Consider the following 22663-nt stretch of genomic DNA (forward strand, 5'->3'; position numbering starts at 1 on the left):
TCGGAACATCAACTGCAAAAAAATCACATGCACAGACACAACCTTTATATATATATATATTACATACATATACATACATATGTGTATATATATATATACACACACACACACAGTATCATATAAAACCCCACTTTTGACGATGAAGTAGTCAAACACCTTTCATATTTTCTAAGGACCACATGCTGCATGCTTAAGCACTACCATTTTTACTGACCCAAAAGCTAAAAACTTTTACAAACAAAAAGAAAAAAAAATCAGAAGTGTCTATGCGGGAAATAACTCTTGTAAAGTTTAAAGCAGTAAGTATACAAATACTATAAAATCCAGCCACTCTAAAATGGTGGTAGGTGTAACTGATTATAGTAATTAAACATTCCCATTATACACTTTTATTGGATTTTCTAATTTAAAATATGTTTATCAAACTACTTTAAAAATGGGCAAAGCAATACACAACATTAGGACGTTTTTGACTCAATATGTATACACACATTACTTATGTCAAATGAAAAGTCAAAGAGAAATCTCTTTTCTGAAGACATTAAAATGCATTTTATTAGTTCGTTCTTTTCCCTTTCTCACCCAATCCCCAATTTTTTTTTATCAGGCTAACTCAATGGGTGCACTGGATCTTAAAAGATACTCATACTGTTTCTTCCTTTAATCCAGACATTCCTGTTTTTCACCTCTGCTCTGTGATTCCCATTATTGCTCCCAGTAGCAGTGGTGTCACACCAGACTGAGCTGGCAGACGCAGAATCAAAACTGTGTTATGATTAAACAGGTCTATAAGAAAAACACTCCAAGTTACAGAGATTCTTTCCCCAGCAACCATTATTTTTAATGAGGCCAGTTTACTTTTGGAATCTTGGCAAAAAACAGTCATTTACTCTAGTCCTAGAGCAATGACTGCAAACTGGGCAAATATAAAGATTACATGCAATGTAAAATCTGCATGTGCATATCATTACACAAGGAAAGCATGATGTGCTGGGAAAGAGGCCTGTCAAGCTATCGTGTTTGTTAATGAAAAGAACAGTTTTATTCCAAAACAGTCTACTGTATCAGATTTGATAGAGCAAGTGTTAACTAAACGTTGTGCTTAAAAGCTTTGATGAGAAAATCTAACACGTTAAACCAAGAAACAGTTCAAGGACAGCAGGAGGCAATTCCAGAACACAGGCACAATCTATAAAGGCAAAGTACCACAGCTTTTTGATGTTAAGTAAGTAGCAATATCAGTATACAACAAAGCTTAAAGGCAGACTGTTGTATCAAGTTTAAAAGTTTAATATCCAGGGTCAAAAGCCTCAATTACCTATTCTACTACTACTTCTCTTGGTAAACAGATCAGTGTTACTTTTAAAGACTTATTTGCTTAAAGCATTACCTGAATGATCATCTTTTTTTTTTCTTATTCTCTCAGTATCTGGATTTTTAGTATTTTCATTATGCTGCATTCTCAGACATTCAGACTAAGGCAAAACACGTATGTTTGGACTTGAACAAGGTGGGAGGTCAGAGACACTTAATTTGAAAACATACATTTCTTAAAATGGGCTATGTCCATTAAGTGCAGTAAGAAAAAGGGCAGTAGCACAAGAGGAGTGGCACTTAGTAAAACTGCAGGTAAATTACTGCAGTAGCATTTAGGCTGAAAGCATTAAAGTACACATTCAAAAAAGACAAGATCAGGAAAAAAAATCCGTCTTACACAGACTAGGGATTTATTACATTTTTGACTATGCTATCATATGAAATTTGTCAAACGGGCCACATGACACGTTATTAGCCACATAATAATTTAGTTAAGTGATGAAAGATGATTTCCCAGTTATTTGTAATGGCCACGTGCTTTCTTTTATCTGTTTCTAAAACAGTACGGAGGGTATGATTAAACAGTAACTAGAAAACACTTGTAAGGCAAAAGATTCAAAAACAACTTCGTACATTTGCTTTTTCAATTTTATTTTTGAGATATCAAGATACCTTCACACTTGATACAAGAAACCATATGGATTCCTGTACATATAGTCTTATGCCTCTGCACTCAAAAGCTTTTAAGAAATTATTGTGAGTGTCCCAACAGACATATCTAAGTTCATTCACTAACTTAAATAGGAACACAGTTCTGTTGTTATCTCCTTACCAAAGGGTAAATACTCTGGTATGGCAGTGTTAACACTTTTTAATGTTTGTAAACAAAACACTAAATCACTAATGTTTAAAGGAATATTAATTATCATATATTATAAAGAAAGCCCTAAAACCTAGAGAAAATAAATTAATGGAGCGAAGGGGAGAATTGTATTCTGTACAAGTTTTCATAAATTATCAAGTGCCTATGTTGAGCAGGCTAGGCTACAATGCCACCTGGTGGCTTACAGAACATACCAGGATTCTGTGTGAACAGTGCTTAATGGTTTGGAAAATATGCAATATTCTATAAAAATACCAAACATGGCAACAACATTTAAGTTAATCATTTGCATTTCTTAGCTAATTAGTCTTTTTTCTTTATTGTGTTGCTTCTGTTGCAGCGTTTTATTTAAGTTTCAGAGCTTTTTAATGTCCAGATCTAACCAGCTAGGATTTTACAGTTGTTTTAAATAATGAGTTGAACTTGCCAATGAGTATATTACACTGTACACATACACACAGTCTAATTCACACAAGCCTTAAAATTGAATTCTTCCCCATTTGAGGAAAAAATCAGATGCAGCAGAAGTCTAAAAGGAGGGTTACTGAAATGCTTTGTAAAATTACACTGTATAATTAATTCCATAGTAAGAACGTTTTTATGGTGTGTGTTGGTGACCTTTTATTACCATCAAGTTCACAATGCTGGTGGGCTGCCTTTTAATCCCTCCGCAGACAAAGGCCCTAAATAAACACAGATTCCTTCCTGGGAAAAAGTCCTCTCTGGTTAAATGGTAAGGAAATGAGTAAATCATTAGTAATCTTTAAAGCCAAAGCTATAAACTCAAGTTACCTTAAGTTAAAATGAAAGTGTCCTGCAAGAGTTTCAAAGTTCTGTCACAGATAGAAATCTCCAGCTCTTGACTCCAGACTAGGCGCCAGCTGATAAACAAACAATTTAAGTCAAGAGCTGGAGAATTCCCAGCTTTTTCATTTAATGGCCTTGGCCAAGAGTATTTATTGCCTCCAGTTTTATTCTCACTTAGCTCTAAGAGGAAATTTAAACTCATCATTATCTTAAAGCCCCATATGGGCCACAGTCAGCTCACCTGATAGAGCTCCTTTTACTCTGCACAAGTTCTACTCCCCGCTAGAAGTGATGTAATAGTGTAAACTAATTAAAAGTAGTTTTAGGCTGACTTTTTAATAGACTAAATAAATTTTGTTCAATATGGTTTATATTTCCACTTGGGGCAGTAACGATTCCAAAAAGTTTAACTTTACAGTTTCCAATCTAAACTACTAGTAGTTTATTCCATAAAAGACAATTGAAACAAACAAACAAACAGCCTTCGGTACAAGAGCATCCAGGTGTTAAAACCAGCTCCTTTGGAAATTCTTTGCCATAAACTGATTCCCTGGCACCAAAAGATACACAGAATTGTGAAAAAGCAGACTGCGTAACATTTCTGACACTTCTAACAAAGCATTTCAGGAATGCAAAGACATATATAATTAGAACACTAAATTTGGAACGCTATATTTAGTACTTGTTCTGGTTTTAGAATGGAAATAAGCAAAAATATAGAGGCAGAAACTAAATTTTCACCAGGCCCTGGTGGTTAACCAAGGTGTTGAATGTGGTGAGCAAATTCAACATGGAAATACTTTGTACTAACACAAAAGGAAGATAACACAATCTTGTGTCTCAGACAACATGTTCCTTCTGTTCTAAAAGCATATATAATACAGGAGGATTATAGGTTAGGATTCCTTAATACAGATTCTAGTGCTTATTTCACTTCAGAGATTTTTAAATCCATCATGAATTAGATTCAGCACTTGCCATCTCATCTCAGACATCTATCCCAGATAAAACATACTGGTCTTACATATAAACGCTTAGAGTCTTTTAATTAAGAAATCAATTTCACAATTGTTATACTTAGCAGAAAGTCTACCATTCCTAAAGGGTTAATGGAAGTCAAACTTGAAGCCAGAAGGTTGTATTCTCCTCCCACCCAGCCCCCTCCCCCAGAAATACTTTCCTAACCTGACTTGGCTGAAAAAGGCAATTAATTGTTCCAGTGTCTGCCAAGACTTCTTATTCCTTTAAAAATGCGGATAGTGTTTGAGACAGCTGGCTATTCCAAACCCAGGTAACACTCCTAAATGTGGAAAGAATGAGGGAACATGAATTATGATTAGTATTTTAAATGGATTTAAAACAGACAGACTGACAGATATCTTAAAGCTACTGTATTTCCAGCATGTATTATTTAAAAAGAAAAAGATGTTATCTAAATGTCTGCCCAGCTATGCTAAGTATTTAGAAGCAGTTTCATGCAAATTGCATTAAAATGTGTAATTAGTTTTTCCATCTTTGTTAGGAAAGATATAATAGCGCAGACAATTTAAACACATGCATGCACACAAAGCAACCACAAAGTGACAGACAAGAACCCTTCCGAGCCTGAGCCATTGCAATTCCTACACAAAGTATTAATTTTAGGTCAAGTTGAGGTCATTGCAGGGCAGAGAAAAGAAACCCTGAAGACAGTAGTCTGCCAAGTATCTGGCTTAACACTGAGCACAGAACTGCAATTAAATCCTTATTTGCTTTTCAACAATAGTAAGAATTCTAAAAGATACCACAATACTGGGGAAAACAACAGAAAATCCAGAAAATTAATCTTGCAGCATTTCTGCTAATGGAGAAGCTCACATTAAGACACTGCTGGCTGACCAACTGCACCTGGAGTCAATGTAATAAGGAGCATTCATCGCTTGCATAGTAAGGTGAAACATTCAAATATTATTAGTTAATAGCTGAAACACTGTATATGAAGTTATGATTATGCTGCATTATCACAATAATAGAAATTACTCTTAGAAGAGGCAGCAGTTACTTATATCTCATGATAGTACTTCCATTATCACCAAATACACCAGATTTATTGTCTTATTATGACTTCTGGCTTATAGGACATAGAAGTCACAGGATGTATTTTTAAGAAATAACCTCCTGTTTGAATAAACAGGGATACCAGCCTGTAATGGCTTTTTTGTGCACTTCTTGATAGAATAGATTCTATTCTAGACATACAACACACAGGTTAGATGTGAGCCAATATTAGTAATTCCTAAATACTGGAAGAAATATTACAGAGGGTTTTACAAACATATGACAACTAGCACAAAAAAATCAGACACATCCTTCTGTCCTTATTTTAGTTTGCTTGCTTTTATTTGTGTAAGAAAAAAGTCAAGAGAGTGCAACACTTAATGCCTGAACTAAATTGCTCCCTCTCTACCCTTGATTTTCATGCAGGTTAAATACACTGAAAACTACAGAGTTCTACCTCACTGTACTACTTACTCATATTGACAGTTACATTTGTTGGTTTCCACAGGGACTACGTGATTAGGGAGGCAAAGTAATCAAGTGCTGAACAGATTGCCTCCCCAGTTTTACTATATCCACATTATACTGCTGTCAGAAAACACATCAACTTGGGAAAGCCAAAAAAAACCCCAAAAACGTGCAAGATTCAGTTGAAGCGACACATGCAAGTGACCACCAATAGGTAGTTTCCTATAGACTTGGCAAAGTTGCAGACAAAGTTGTATAGTTTCAGCAACCTACATGAGCATTAAGAACAGTAAAATCTCCATGCTAAAGCCACACACCAATAAAAGAAACACTCCTAGTTGCTTCTTCTGCAACTGCAGTCTGTGCCAGGTACTTACAGACAAGTACCTCTCAGCTAATAAACCTTCTCCAGCTCTCTTTCTCCCAAGAAGTGCTGTATATTCTATCACTGGAAATCCAGGGCAACATTTGGAATTTAGAAAACGTGCTTTATTTCACAAGCCAATACAGAAGATACTCAAGTCATTATAGAATCAAGTAACAGAGACTCAAGAATGCTCATTCCCAGCTGTGACCTCATTAAAAACAGCAGAATACATAACACAATGGATCAGGGGAAGAAGGGACATTATTTCTGCTTCATTTATAGAATTAGGAGGTGAGGGCTAACATTTTAAAATGAATCCAATATTGCTGTGCTGAAGAGACATGGATACAGTAGTAACAAAACAGAACTAGCCGAGCATACATGGATCTGGTTCAAGATCACATTTGCAGGAGACACTGCTTTGAAAAGAACCATAAAACTGTAACACTATATTATCCCATTTCCAAGAAAGACAAAAAGGGGTAGAAGTCATTGTGTCAAATTATTCCTTGACAAGGTTTAAATTATATATCAACAAAGCTAGATATAAAAAACAGAAAACAATAAGTCCTTGCATGTAGGTGACACCAAACAACAAATCCTCCTTGTATAGTTCAGAATGAAAGATATTTCCAAATAATTAATAGTCTTAGATGTACCTCATCCCCTTATTGCTGAACTACTCCAAAAAACAACCCTCAGGTCCAGATGCTTAAAGAGTTTTCTGCTGCACTGGAGCTTTACAGCTGCACTCGGTCACGGGCTGAGCTATAGCTACTTGTAACGATAGCATCCCATGACTGCACATAGTTTAAATTTCTTGATTCTAAGCAGTAAAGGAATATCAGTGACAACGTTAGTTTTGATAGTGAACTGATCGTACACATGACATTTGCTGCTTGTGGAAACCTCTGTTTCCAGAGTACGAGACTGAAAATAGTGGGTTTTAACATATACCACAGTTTTAGCCTTCAGTGCCTTTAAACGTTAATGCCAATGACTTAAAAATAAACTAATAACATTTGACATGAGTTGTCTCCAAAATATTCAATATTTGGAACACTTATGAATTTGTCAACATCTGGAGCTAGGAAAAACAATAAGAAACAAACAAAAAAAACAGGACTTGGCAGACTCTCAAACGCTTCAGTGGGCTCCAGTGGCCCATGGTTCACAAAGCAGCTGATACTCACCTCCACAACTAATTTTACTCTTGCTTTTGTTTTCTTTCTTGTCAACGAGACAGACGACAAAACACAAATCAGTTTTATTATGCGTTTGCCCAATCAGTAAGAATCACTCTACAAATCCAAACGCACTACCTGAAATAGATGACCTCAAAATGATGAGGACACAAGAAGTTGCCAAACCACATATCCTCTTCCCACTTTGTTTTCCACTCAGTAGCTTTTTCGTCTGTGTAATTCAATAGCAAAGAAAAAAAAAGCTATTGTACTTTACTGCTGCTTGCATAATGCGATGAAAGAACTGACTCAAAGACTTGTTTTCTATTTTCAACTGTATTATTTGGTCTAATAAAAGCTTCTGTCTCTGTACACAGTCCTCCTCCTTTGTATTCTTAAACCACCATGTAAAAGAACACCGGCACTGTGTTACTATGAGTGCTACTGAGTCATTATAGATATGTTATTGGTGTGGCAAGAATTTAATTAGCATAATACTACAGTACTTTGGTAAAAATTTATTACTAGAAGGAGCCAAAATGCCTCTGTGGTTCAGCATCCAGGAGCATGTGAAAATGGTAATGCACACCACTTTTAGACTGAGAGGATAACTGCACTCAAGCAGTAATTCACACGCATCCCACAAGCAACAGCAAAGCCATAGCAAATGCCACTCTTAGCCACATAGGGCTATATTTGACTGACAACTGCATTTGGCCTGTCTTTTTCCAATTAAACTCCATCTGTTTGCTCTGCTGTACTGGCTGGCTTCAGGCTTCTCAACAGAACATCCACTGTATGTTATTGCATCTACTTCCCCCAAACTGTTTGATGCCAGAAGCCTGGAGATGCTTCCTCAAAACATGCTGTTGGGAGAGGCAGACAAGATGGGTGGGTGGGAAAGGATGTCTGGCATGTGAGTACTGGGAGCAACTTGAAAAAAAGCATGGTTTTAATAACTTTGGCACATCCACAGAAGGGTTAAGTGCCTACAAAAAAAAAAAAGTAATAAAAGCACCATTTTTCTTTCATTATATAGTCTGACCAAAATGTTTCTGAAACCAAAATTGCATGCTATGATCCCTTCCATTCCCCAACTTTTACACTCAAAAATAAAGAACAACCAAACTGATTTAAATGAAATTCTGTACAAGAATTTGTGCTTGAATGAAAATGGGGCATTTAAGCCTGAAGCAAAAGTAAAACCACCAAGTTATAAACCTCTCAAAGGGAAGGTTTATAATGGATATGCCAACAGACCCTTAACTATAGTGGAGCTGTTAGGTGCCAACATATAAATAACTTTAGTTTTTGTGGTCAAGTAATGATAAATTAGACACAGTGCAAGTGGATACAGTAGGGTTCTGATTCAGTAAACAGTAAGAGCCAAGAGTGCATGTTTGGATTTTTAGACAAGTATAGCATAGATTTGATACTGGCTCTGAAACAGAGCCTATAAGGGACATTTGGACTTCAAGTAGTATGCAAGCCATATTCTGAATTCTTGAGGGCTTGTAAAATAAAACCTCCTTAACAAGCTTTGCTGCCCTACTGTTTCAATCTTCTAAGAGTCCTTTAACTCTGTTACCAAAACATGCTTCATTCAAATTTGATGTAATTATCTGCTAAGGAAAACAACATGCTAAGTAAGTGTACATAATCACCTTCACTAGTATGAATTGCTAAGCATACTCATACAGGGCAAAAAAGTGTCAGCGACAGAACAGTAACAGATTACTTGCCATCTTCTTTATTAAGTGTAAGTTACTTCACCACTAATAGAAATGCCTTCTTGTAGCCCAGTTCTGTTCAGCACTGGAACATCTGTGTGCGCAGGTACATTTGTGTTGGCCCTGGGATACATTTATTGCATTGTTCCACAGCAGTCAAGCCTTACATCTTATGACACGTGGAGGCAGTGAGTGATGCTATTAGTGTTCTCTGTGGGACTTCCATCTTGGAGCAGGTGGAAGCACTCAGAAGCAGCCAGGATTCAGGCCAAGGCTGATGAGAGGATGCTCCAGCTCAGGAAGTTCTCCTGTTTGCCAGATCCACATCAGCTTCTCATTTGGTCTTCCACTACAAAATCTTCATAGTGCCCTGGCATCACCCCTATCTAGCTTCTCACGAATGTAAACTCTAAGGTGAGTATCTCTAGAGATAGGAAAGCTCTAAAACAGAGTTCTATTACAACAGGGCCTCATGCACTGATAATGCGTGTTCCCACCCCTCACCTGCCCATTAAATTCTCAAAGAGAAAGAAAAACATATTCTTTCACTATATTCAACACATTATTCAGGGAAAAGATTACATAGCTGATCTCTCATACAGTTTTCAGACCACTATTGACTGTAGCAATTTGGGGAAATATATTCATATCAGACAAACATGAGACAACCAAGTTTGAAGACCTAACTACATATAGTCATATACCTGCACATACTATCCATAGTTAAAACCCGAATTTATGTTGATTACTGAAAAGTCATAATTTAAGCAAAACCAAGAGATCTAACAAACAAAACACAAGAAGCACGCTCCTCAGCCCAAGTCCAAATGATCTTCTCTGTACTCACTGTGGCAAGTACATGGAACAGCCACAAGCCATGCATTCCTACCATATATTCTCAGAAAGCAGAGGAAATACACAGATTAAAAACAAAAGGACAGCAAAAAACACATTGTTTCTGACTGCACATGGTTAAGCTCCATATCTGCAAAGTAACTAGGATCTAATAGTTTGCAGCAACTCAAATCAAATAACATAAATGAGTAATCATGTCAGATTAGTATTATTGCCAATGATCTAAATTACACATTAAAAAAGCCCCAGAAGTTTATGAAGAGTTAAATACCATATAATGATAGCATCAAATCATTATGTGATTTAAAATACCTAAAGGTCTTAATAAAGTAATACACAATATTTTACACTTCCAATTTTACTGGAGACAAATTCAATATTCTTCCACAGTTGTTCTTCCAGCTAAATTAACTACAGAAATGAAAGAGGTAACTACATTTTAAGAGTTAAAGTTGAAGGTTAAACAGTGCAGCAAGTCATTTTGTTTCCACTTTGGGTTGTACGTTGTGCTTTGCATTATGAGAACTGTAATTAGAAGCTCTATCTTTCCAGTTCAGAAACTCATTTGTTCTCTGCATTTGAGGAGAGAGGAGTGAACTAACAGGACTAAGTACAGTTGAATACACTGAAAGGTGAACATTTACATAGTTTGTGTGCTCACAGCTGAATTGAAATTGCACATCAACAGTAAGAGACCATATTGTTTTTCTTATGCTTTTGTTTCATCATACAAATCACAGACTTGTTAAATGTGGCTGAAGCAGAAAGTATTAGGAAGTCTTGTTTGTACTATGTGCTCTCTGAGGATTAATCAAGAACAAAAGTTTAAGCTGCTGAATTGTCTCAAAGCTGGCAATACTAAAATAACATGAAAATTGAGTAATATTCAGGTATTTGTTTAAAGTACAGAGGATCCCTCTGTACGCCTCTGATAGACCATTTTTTCCCCTCTTTTTATTGGCACAACTTAAGAAATTTGTCAGAACAAAGATGCCCTCCACTACAAGACAGCTTCCTACAAGCTAGCAACTTACAATGGTTTTCCCACCTAAACCCCCACCTCACTCCACTCATCACGATTTTAAAAACAGAAGTAACTCATAATACTAACATCATTCAGATAAGGGGCAACTGAAGATCAACCTTCCTTTCTTCCTCCTGATCTTGGATTCAGCTATTCAAAGGGTCAATGAATGCTGTACTTTCAAAGACCAACCTCAAAGGCCTCTGCACCACTGACGAAGGGCAGCTGACCCAAAAGCAAAGTTTCTCCTACCTGTTTTATTCCTCTCCTTTAAAATAGCAAGTGTTCAATGGGGCTAACAAAGGAGTCTCCTTCAGAAGAGCAGTCTGCATGAAAGTGTCCCAAGACACTGGTTCACATACTTAGGATATTAATATTCCTTCTTACATATTCAGTACAAGACTTACTGATGTGTTTTGCAGAATAAGACAAATTAAAGCTTGCAATTTTAACTCTTCAGGGGCCAAATCCACTTAACCAAGTCAGATTTCTTTGGATTAGTGTGGGATTATTTTGTTTGCTTAAACAAGAGGAAGTTGAACCCGCAAACTGAAAAAGTACACTGAAGGCAACACTGAATTGTTGTAAGTACAACTTTTAATTAAGATCAGAATAAACTGCATTTTCTCCAAGGCACCCCCAGTGCTTGCTTGGTGAGGACTGTCCTCAAAGTGAAGGCTGCAGTGAAGGCATAGTGTACTTCCAGTTCTGCTCTGTGCTACCTGCTCCAATTCATCCATCTAGCTCTAGTGTGCTGTGGTGTTGGGCTCATTCCTGATGTGTGCCATCCACATTTAATGCAGTACAGAAGTAGGACTCAGAGGGAGACAGGCTGTTACTAAGAGCTGATGCTGATCATCCCCACCATCCCAAGCACAAGAGTCATGCTAAGTTCCTTAACTAGATGAAAAATACTTTGAACAACACACAATACAATGAGCAAAAATAGGTGATGCTCATAGACATTTAAAAACTGAAGCTTTCTACCAGATTTGTTCTGAGTCATCAGTGCATTCCAGAAATGTTTCCAAATACCACCTGCATCTCCTTAAACTTTAAAAGTTCTCTAGAAGAAGCAATCAAATCTAAAAAAAAGAAAAATGAAATTAATCTTCATTTCCTAGGACTTACGACTGTCTGAAATTGAAGATCTTTCTTACTCTGTATCTCTCTCTAAATGCTTGATGGGATGAACCACAAGTAAACAGAGCAGCTATTATGAATTCAGTAACAGTTTACATGCAGCCATGGATATTAGAAACAGTTTTATTGAGAAAAGGAATGTTGGCCATAATTCCACAGTTATCCCTTGCTCTTTTGAAAAAAGAGTGCCACAGGGATTTTCAGCTTCCATCTGGACAATTTTCTTGTAACTGTTTTTGAACACAATGTGTGAGTACATAACTGAATTGTAGACCTTAGAGATGGAAAAGACCTATTAGATCATGTAGCCACCCCTGCGCCAGTTAACAATTTTTCCCTACAGAACAGTTCCTAGCACTTTGCCCAGTACAGTTTCAAGCATGTTGAGATGTTTGGCTTTAACCTTCCCATTTGGAAAGTTATTCCACAGAGTGTGAAGAGTGTTGTTTGGAAGTTTTTCCTGGTAGACACAGCATGCATTTTTCTTTCCTTAATAGTTTCCAAGCCACTATTCCTGGTTGTATCCCATTGGGCCTGCCTGAATAACTCATCTTTACACCTTCAAATAAATGGAGACAGATACGTTTCCCTACAAATGGGTCACTAGTTGGCCAGACTACACACACTTTTAAAGCCAAAATATACACTATACTTCAATAAAAATCAGTCATTCCACCCCTTAAGTCATTGTAGGAACGATGATTCTCTCCATCCCAGTGAACATCTTCAGATGACACTCCCAATAAATCTGTTTATTCTTGGTTGGTTATATACTATCTTTATTTCCATTTTATGGAGAATGCAGAAAAGTGTAACACCCATAGAAGAAAAATACACTCAAAGTTAGCACATCTGTAAACATAAGAACTAATCCTTCTGCAACGGAAGCTGCTGCCAACAGTGATTTCTGCACATGGTTTATCCTTCCCTTATTTCCTTATTTTGAGGTCTTTAATTTAATATCTTCACCCCTTTCTCTCTTCTCCCCAAGGAAACAGACTTCTATTAAAGTAGTTTTATTTTGACAAATGTAAACATTAAGTAGTTTCAAATATTGTATAGGTATTGGGAATCAGAAGCTTTCTAAACATCACAGATTTCAAAAGCATTTCTTTGTTGTCGTTTCAGCCCCCTTCAATAGCAGTTAGCCTGATACTTCCCCTTCTGTTATCAGTTACTTCCTGCTAGAATTTAGCCTCATGTACATTTCAGAAACTCAGTAACATTTTTCCATAACATCTTAATATTAAAAGGTTGCACTCTGAATTTCTACTACTGTCCCCCCCCCAAAAAAAAAAAAAATCACAAAGGTTTGCAAAAAATGATTAAGATCAGAAACATTTGGCAAGAATGTAAACAGACAGAGTAAGAAGCAGTGCAAGAAGTGAGGTAGAAGTTCTATACTTGGGAGCAAAGAGAACATTGGGACAATCATGAATATGCATATAAGGGATTTAAAACTAAGCATAAATCCAGAAATAACGATGCAGGCTTCTTGACAGTGTATCAAGGATTGTAACTCATATTCCAATCACCGCATTAATAGGCCAAAAAGGCAAATACTAATAAAAAACTCTCCACCACTGAATTCAGAGAATCCCTTCTTTCACGTCTTCCATCTAGTAAAGTACATAATCTCTCAAGTTAGAGACGTTAGAATCATACAGTCACAGCATGGTTTAGGTTGGAAGGGACCTCAAGAGCCCATCTAGTTCCAGCCTACTGCCATGGGTGGGGTTGCCCCCTACCACATCAGGCTGCCCAGAGCCCCATCCAAGCTGGCCTTGAACACCTCCAAGGGTGCATCCACAGCTTCTCTGAGCAGTCTGTTTTAGCATCTCACCAACCTCTCAGTGAAAAATCTGACATCCATTATAAACGTCACCCCCTTTACTTTAAAACTGTTCCTATTCAATCACCTAACCAACTCCCATGAATTCATAATATTGAATTTCTCTTAAAAAAAAAATAATGCATAAAGCTCAAGAAATAAAGGGGATCCAACCTGGAAAAGCCAGTTTAAAGAGTAGTTCTAGTGAGGTTCTCCAACAGAAGACCAATCTATAAAACCAGCTTTATTGTGACAGATCTATCGTTGATACTTCATTATAAAATATTTTATAAGCTAAGAGCTGCAGGGTTTGAACCACTCATTACCATTTTAAGACAATGAAAAATATCTTTCAAATAATCTTTGCAAGCATGAATGTACATAGACATACTCCTAACCCCTCTAAGTCTCTGCTTCTGTCAGAGATGACACTGCAATGATCCTTCAGTGTTGAATGTTTCTCTTGCTCTAACAATATTCTACTTGGCCTATTAACCTCTTCCATCATGCCATAATTTACGCCATTGAAACACATTCACTTCTCCAGTTTTGAAATTGTGTCCTTATTTTTCCTTAAAAGAATGAAATCTTAAAATAAAAAAAAAAAACACCAAAAGATCTCCACTGCATTTCTAAACATTGTTTTACTTTGCTCCATGTTAAGGATAGATCAATCTGAACATAAGTAAGCCTGCAACTCATACTTCCAGGTCTCACATTTTACTTCATTATCAGACAGCAGAAGTCTCAATTTGTCAGTGTTTTTAGCAATATTCCTTCCATCACTTAACAGTTAGCTGGGGCTTATTGAAGCACTACTGTAAGATGAAATAATTTGAAGTGACAGCTGGATTAAAAACTCCAGCTCATGGTTCCTACAAAAATGTGTTTATTGCCGTTTTAGCACAACTCCAGTTCTCTATGACAGCTCTTATTAACAATTAGCAGCCTGACATTTTTATTGATTCCTACCTTGGCTAACGTAGACAGTTAGGGGAAAGAACTACCTAAGTTCCTAGAGAGCCATACCTGAACAGTTTTCAGTTATATACCTGTAACTCCAAAAATACAGAAGCTAATCAAGCTGACATCTTTGTGAAGTTCCAGCAGCATGCAGCACAACATATTTTGGACCAAATAAGAACTGGTAGACAGTATCTGAACACTAATAGTGCTTAAAGAGAATGAGATATCACATTGGAAATAAAACACAATACACAAACATTTTATCCACTGTATTTTAGACAACCTGTATTTTGTGTACTGAATTCAAACAGACTGATGTTACAGTGATATCTGCAAAAAACACTAGAACAGTTTGCTCTGAACTGCGCAGTGAGAATTAAACCTCCAGTGAGAAGACTAACTTGACCCAGATCTTCAAGGCTAAATTTAGACCTCTTGCTCAGCCAGTACTCCTTTCAGTGGCAACGGAAGTCAGTTTTAGATATGACTATGATAATTTGTGCATTGTAAAAGGCTTTTACATGTACAAAGTCACAGAACCTAACCTTAAAAAGATATAAGTTTGTTGCACTAGGTTTAAAAAAAAATATTAAACTTGGATTATGAAGACATCTTCTCATTCACATACACTCACAAAGTTCACAAAGCAGGGCAGCACTGAACTGTGACACAGCTTTCTCACGGGGACCAAGTGATCCTAATCCCAGGACAAAGCAAATGCTATCTCTAAACAGCATTAGCAGCATAATCTGCATGCACCTACTGGGATGAGAAGTATTTTCCGAAGTTAGTCAATACAAAATAACACTACCGTAATGCGGTATATTAGCTTCCACTTAATGGGTCTTGACTGTAAGCTGCAGGTGAATATATATCAATATATAGTGCATTCTATAGGCCAATCATATGAATAGCACAGCATTACTATACTGGTAGCACAGGCCTACCTGAAGGAGATCAAGAGAAAGAATCTTTCAGGAGTAAGGATGCAAACAAACCACTGTAATTTGGTGCTAACTCCAGGTCTTAAAACACTTCATCTGCAGTGTCAGAATAGGAATAAAAATCACTAGTATTTCCCCATGAAGTTAATAGATAAAGCAATTTTCAAAGTATTATTTGGTTTTTGAAACAGTTTCACTACAGTGCAGATTAACACTAATGTCCATTATACATGCCCTGAATACTTGAAAACACAAGTGGAATAACCTGCCAATAACAACTAGTAAGCACACAGGTATAAAAATGACAGCTAGGCTTGCTGGTTCCTTTCACCCTCACACGTTTCGTCATTGACACTCCTGCCAAGGCTATTGCATTTTGCAGTAACAGAACTACATCTGCCCATTTTTAGAGAGCTGAGCATACTTCTCCATCTAGTGCTTTGTCTAATGGCCAACAATGCAGTCAGGACATACAGAAATATCCTGAATGACAAGATGCATTAGGTCCTGAAAGACATAAAAACCTGCAGCATAACACTGAAGAAATATTTAAGCTCCAGTTTTGCAGCAACTGGCCACTCTTAAAACACGATGCAAGCAGTGCGCTATTTAGCACAAAATTCTTTCTCCCTCCTTCAGAATATCACTTAACCCGAAATTCACATCAAACAGCAAATCATTTGTATTTACATGAACCACTAAATACCAAAACAGTTATGTGTATTCAGACTAGTCAACAGTATTGTGAAATATAAACCCAGTCACATCATTTCCAAAGGAAAAAAAAACAAAACACAAAGGACAGCTAGAGTTGCTCTAGAATCAAACTTTCCTTTCTTTCTCTGTAGACATAGCATAATCAGCCTTAAAGCAAAAAATTATCAGTAGAAACAAGTTACAGATGTGTCCAAAAAAAATAAGTAATTCCCTCAGAGAAACAACATATCTGGGGGAAAGGGATTGAAGAGAACCACATAAAAGATGCCAGACTTGCCCAAGGAACAAGAATAAAGCTATGCTATATTTAGAAAAGGATCAGATATAAATACATGCCACCCACAACACACATTTCTCTGTGCTTTTTATTCCCCTGCTGGGAACTTATTTAACTTTACAAAACAACGCCTAATATTTCAGCTGTAAGCAAGAATCCCTTCTTCTCCATTGTGATCTTGAATATCCTTTGGATCTTCCTACTTTGATTCACATGAGAATTGGTATGAATATTTTGATGTCTAATATGTCGCCTAATTCCACCTCAGTTTTCACTTGAAGATTAAAAAAAATGGTTAGGTTTTGATTCTCATCTACACTTATCCTGATGACCTGAAATACCAGCTGTACACTTTCTAGCTCATTCATCATACCTTTGATAAATGATGTAAAACCAAATTCTCTCATACCTTTTGCATTTTAATTCTTTCAGGTATAACTATCTTAATTAAGACAGTAAAAATAAAGAAAACTATTTACATTAGTTTTTCTTAGAGTGAATTGTGGGAAAAAAAACCACACAAGATTTTCTCATACAAAATGGATTTTCCTCATTTTCTAATTCTAGGAGTTTCAGATAATAATTCAACAACAACAAGCTACTGTTCTGTTTTCAAAACCTTAATTTTATGCTTCTGCTCTCCTTCATCCACAAAATGAGAGACTTCCAACTCTAAATTATTTCTTACAATAGATGCAGTATCAGAAATCAGTAGTTAGCAGTCTCCAGCTTCAAGAATAGACAACACACACAGGCTTCAACCATTATGAACCAGAGGAAAGCTCCTACTCTCATTTATTGGCAATGAAATCCTCTTTTCTCCTTTCTCTTAGCCTTAATTTATACAGAATAGAAGAACTGCCCAACAATAACCAAGTAGCTTTGCCCTAACAGACATAAACACATGGAGACTGAAGTGATGATGATGGGACCTAGGGGTGTTGGTTGACCCTTGGCTGAACATGAGCTGACAGCGTGCCCAGGCAGCCAGGATGGCCAATGCCATCCTGGCCTGCATTAGAAATAGTGTGGCCAGCAGGAGCAGGGAGGTAATCATCCTCCTGTACTAGCACTGGTGAGGCCGCACTTTAAGTACTGTGTTCAGTTTTGGCCCCTATAAGAAAGACATTGAAGCCCTGGAACGTGTCCAGAGAAGGACAATAAAACTGGTGAGGGGTCTGGAGCACAAGTCTTATGAAGAGCAGCTGACAGAGCTGGGATTGTTTCATCCGGAGAAGAGGAGGCTCAGAGGAGACCTCACTGCCCTCTACAACTTCCTGAAGGGAGCTTGTGATGAGGAGGGGTTTGACCTCTTCTTCCAGGCAACAAACAGGACGCGAGGAAGCAGCCCCAAGTTGCACCACAGGGTATTTAGATTAGACATAGGGAAAAACTTTTTCTCTTAGAGTGGTCAGGCACGGGAACGGCCTGCCCAGGGAGGTAGTGGAGCCACCATCCCTGGCAGTGTTCAAGAGACATCTGGATGAGGTGCTACGAGATATGGTTCAGTAGCTTGTGGTAGCAATGGTAGTGGGAGGATGGTTGGACTAGATGATCTTGTTAGGTCCTTTCCAACTTTGTGACTCTGATGTGAACACCTGCAACATAACTTTCTGAAAGAAGCTAAATTAAAAGGACCATATATCTTGTGAAAACTCAGTTAATCCAGGTCTATCACAAAAGCAAATTCCTAGAGGGTAAAAACATTCCTAAAGCAACTTAAACACCAAGCTTTCTCAACTGCTCCAAAGAAATTCTTAGTACAACCACATCAAAGAACAACAACAACAAAAAATACACAGCACTGGAAGATCTGGTTTATCAGCCCGAGGTCCTTAACTGCTACAGCACGGCCTTCAGGCAAGAGAAGGCAAACAGAATTTTGCCTTGTTTCACAAAAAGCATTAAACTCTTTCCACAGAGGTAAATCCCATGACACAGAAAACAGACCACATCTTCTTTAATGTAATTAAACAAAAAAGAATAGTGTACATATAGCAAAAAAAAGCAACCTGTACCAACAAGGGCACAGAGTGGCATCTAAGATTGTTAACAAGACAAGACATCCAAAGAGATAAACTGTTAATGAAGACTTACCTCCAGAAACTGGTGCATCCATGAAAACAGCTCCCATTTTTTCAACTGCTTTAGCTAATTCTTTCGAGACTGAAGGGTCTATAGTACTGGAATCTATTAATAATGAGCCCTTCTTCACTTTCCTAAAATAAAGATTAATTATCATTAAATATCATGCAATTACCATGGCAATGACTTTTCTCAGCATGATAAATACACGTTTTGTACACTAGTAATTCAACAGTTTTAAAATCTACTGAGCAAGGTCTGCTCAGCATGCATACTGCTGAGTGTACACTGCACTGAGTTTGAATGACTCAAAACACAGTAAATATATATATATTTTTACTAAATGCTACATTAAAAAACCCACACAAAAGGAGTTCCCTAGGAAAGCTTGCCATCTTACAAGTTTTAACAGTTTATCGTATACAGATCACTGAAGATACATTCTAAGCAATGGAACTAAATGCTGATATTGCTTGAAATTTTATATATCTTAATATAGTTTTCTTTCCATACACAGTATTTTAAGCATCTTATCAGAATGGTCTGATTGCATTCTTTTATTTTCACAGTTTATTTTACATAAAGATCATAACTTGAACATCAAAAGCCCATTACAGACTTAAAAGGAAAGCCTGCAGAAAGATTTCCATGCTGACAACTAGTAATTTTATCCAGATAAATTGTATCTCAAATGGTGGAACATAAAAAGTTGCATAGGTGATTAAAAAAAAGGCGATTAACTTTTAAAATGCTTTCTAAAACAACAACCTTCTATACCCTTAGCCCTCTTTCCATTCAATTGCACTATTATTTAATGTCCACTGGACCCACAAGCACTATGAAATCTCACAGCATAATTTTTAAGTCATAAAAAGGTGAGTAATTTAAAGCTACGTGTTACATTAGACAAAGAGCCTTTCTGCACCTGAAGAAGAGGCTCAGGGGAGACCTTATACCTCTCTACAACTTCCTGAAAGGAGATTGTAGCAAGGTGGGGGTTGGCCTCTTCTCCCCAGTAACAAGTGATAGGACAAGTAATAATCAAAGGATCATAGAATGGCTTGGGTTAGAAGGGACCTTCAAGGTCATTGAACTCCAACCCCATGCCACAGGCAGGGCTATCACCCAACAGATGAGGCTGCCAAAGGCCCCATCCAACCTGGTCTTGAACACTTCCAATGATGAGACATCCACAACTTCTCTGTGCAGCCTGTGCCAGTGCCTCAACACCCTCTGAGTAAAGAATTTTTTCCTAACATCTAACCTAAGTTTCCTCTCTTTTACTTTCAAGCCACAGAAGTGAACTTCCCTTGCATCAGCAGAGATGGCTAACACTTCAGACCTCAAGTTTCAGGTTGATACCAAGAAAAACTCATTCTTAGAGGGGCACCTCATTGGAACAGGCTGTCCAGGGAGGTGGAGGAGTCACCATCCTGGAAAGCATTCAAGAACTATGTAGATGTAGCACCTGGGGACATCATTGGTGGGCATAGTGGGAATGGGTTGGTGTTGTCAGTGAGGAAACCACTCAGAGCAACAATGAAACACTGAGCCAAATGACACTTTCTTCTCTTGAATATGCAGACCGATGAAACTACATGACAGCTTTCTGTATCCCGTTTCCTGCAGTATTAGGTACTCAGAAGATTAACTGTATTAACTGGTATAATGCAGGCAGTAAGTACTGCCAAGCAGTCTTCAAAGCACTCCCATCCTGGATACAGTTCTCCCACAGCTGTTTGACCAGATTTGTGGGACTGATCCAATTACCCTTCTTCCCTGAACAGTCTAAGCTACAGACTTAGATCTGCTCAGTCCTGCTTTGTGCAGAATTAAACTGTAGACAGAAAGGAAAGAAATCAATTATTACTTCCTGTGTTGGAAGCAGGAAAGAAAAATTGCTCACTTTCATTTCATTTTCTACTCACTACACCTTAATATAGCCTACAATCAATAACTATAATTTCATCAGTTTTAGAAGACCTACTGTATCTTTCTCATCTCTATGTATGTTTCTTCCTCTGTGTAACTATGATGGATAGCAGTACGATTCTGCAAAACCTAGGTAATGACTGGACTTAGACATCTTGCTAGAAGCAATCTACACACGGTCAGAAGTGGTTTTAATACTATTCTCTTATTAATTTGGCAAGCCCCGAAACTATTTCCATTATTAGAACTCTGCAAATAATGGATTTTAGGCTCAGTAGGAATCCCTCCAAAAAAAAGCTAATAAAACCACTGCTACAGATTAGACAAACTCTTCAGGTATTTTCTTGATTAATAAACAGGGAAAGGTAAGCTAAAGTGAAGCAGTTTTCTTCCCAGATCTGAAGACTGAAGCCTACCTGAATTCAGAAAATAACAGCAAAACAAAACTGAGGTTTTAGACAAGTTTTTACATTTCTTTTCCCCCCCGGTCAAATCAGACACAAAACTGGTACTCTGGAGCTAATTATCTCTAAAACAGACTTATTTCATGGTTTGGGGAACAGGAAGAGTGTCTCCTTTTTCAGATATTCAAGAACCTTATAGCAAAACATAGATCAAACTGAATCTTGAAGCAACTCTATAGTCCACTACTTCTGTGCAAGATTCAACCGCTGAACCCTGGCTCAAGACCTCAAGCTATTCAGAACGTAGAGTTACTTTTAACAGTGCTGTACATAAAAGTATTTTCAATAAGCCAAATGAGAAGCTGATTAAGTCACCTTTTATACTCAGAAAAGCCTATTATATCTAATGAAGTAAGGAATTGACTGTAACATTGATCTTCACTCCTAGATATGAACAGATGCAGATGATTCTGTAGTTTAATCAGTAAGACAGTTTGGTTTTGTGTGATATACAAAACTAGATTCAAGAATTTTCAGTGATCCCTACTGTTCATTTTTGCATAAAAATCCCAGAATTTCTTTACTAACTGTAAGGAGTCTGCCAAGACCACAGACAATAAGAGTTGAAATTAATAGAGTCTTGTCAACTATTTTATGTTAACACACTTTTCATACAATAAGAAACAACTGCTTCTTTCAGAGCATTTCATTTATGAGATCTGATGTCATGGAAAAACGTAAAAATAATTGCTGACAACAATTATTCTACTTGTACTTGTCTGCAGTACATAATCTTATCTGTAAAAGACACATGCATCTGAGAAGTTCAGTAAGTCAGCTGTCGTAAAGTCACATAAATTCCTATTCTACTGAAAATAAAATTTGATTTTAGCCACAAGCCAATCAAAACAATCACAGTTTAAGAATTCTCATATAATTAGAAATATCAGTAATAAAAAAAAAAAAAGAGAGCATCAAGTTAAGTATGTTGAAAGCACATTAAGAGTCACAGCAATAGTTATGCAACACAATGGAAAGAGCAACAAGACAGTGAAGCAGCAAGGTCCCAAGCCATAGCAAATAAAGATCCACCCAGATGCAACAGCAATAAGGGAAAGAAGCTACTTACCTTCAGAACATCTATGAGGCCCTCAGGTAAGTAGGGATCTACAGTGGATACCCTTGCCTTCCCTGCCAAACCTTAAATGAGGTCTGGAAAGGGGTGGATCCTGGCTCTATCCCTTCCAGTCACTCAGGTGCAGTGCATTGCTGGCACCTGAGCTCCTTCCCACCAGGTGCTCAATCACTGCTTCAAGCTGTGACAGCATTTCCACTACAAGCTATCATGTGACAAACACTGTAACAGTGATTTGAGCACAAGAGAGAATTCTTCAGACTACAATAAATTCTTACTTTAGAATTCCATTTGCTCCCGTGTAAACTTCTATTGCATTGGGACTTGAAGGCAGCATGGTAATAATTCTGTCTGCTCTTTCAGCTACATCTGCTGGGGAATCTGTTACCTTTAAAGGAAAAGAGAAAAAAAAAAAAAAGAAGAAAATTTAGGTAAGCTTTCCCTTTTTGAGAAAGAGCTGCTAAACATTTGCAGAGTTTAAGTATTTGCAATTCATTAGTAACGACTAAGCTAGGTAAAAAAAAAAAACAAACAAAAAACTAGAAGGCAAGATCTGC

The 22663-nt window shown here is 37.3% G+C and overlaps 1 protein-coding gene across 4 annotated transcripts in view; it reads right to left on the bottom strand.

Annotated features, from left to right (window-relative positions):
- The window catches only part of HIBADH (3-hydroxyisobutyrate dehydrogenase), an 82225-nt gene that overhangs the window by 47814 nt on the left and 11748 nt on the right, over window positions 1-22663 (bottom strand). For all 4 annotated transcript variants that reach the window (XR_006935423.1, XR_001465007.3, XM_046923099.1 and 1 more), the window contains exons 3-4: window positions 22385-22494; window positions 18648-18769 (exon numbers count right to left, since the gene is read on the bottom strand). Coding sequence is in view for 2 of the 4 variants with exons in the window: in XM_046923099.1 (XP_046779055.1) it covers window positions 18648-18769; window positions 22385-22494 (232 nt within the window). In the remaining 2 variants the exon portion in view is untranslated. The remainder of the gene's footprint in view (window positions 1-18647; window positions 18770-22384; window positions 22495-22663) is intronic.

This window comes from Gallus gallus, chromosome 2 (assembly GCF_016699485.2).
Source record: "Gallus gallus isolate bGalGal1 chromosome 2, bGalGal1.mat.broiler.GRCg7b, whole genome shotgun sequence".
NCBI classification, from domain to species: domain Eukaryota; kingdom Metazoa; phylum Chordata; class Aves; order Galliformes; family Phasianidae; genus Gallus; species Gallus gallus.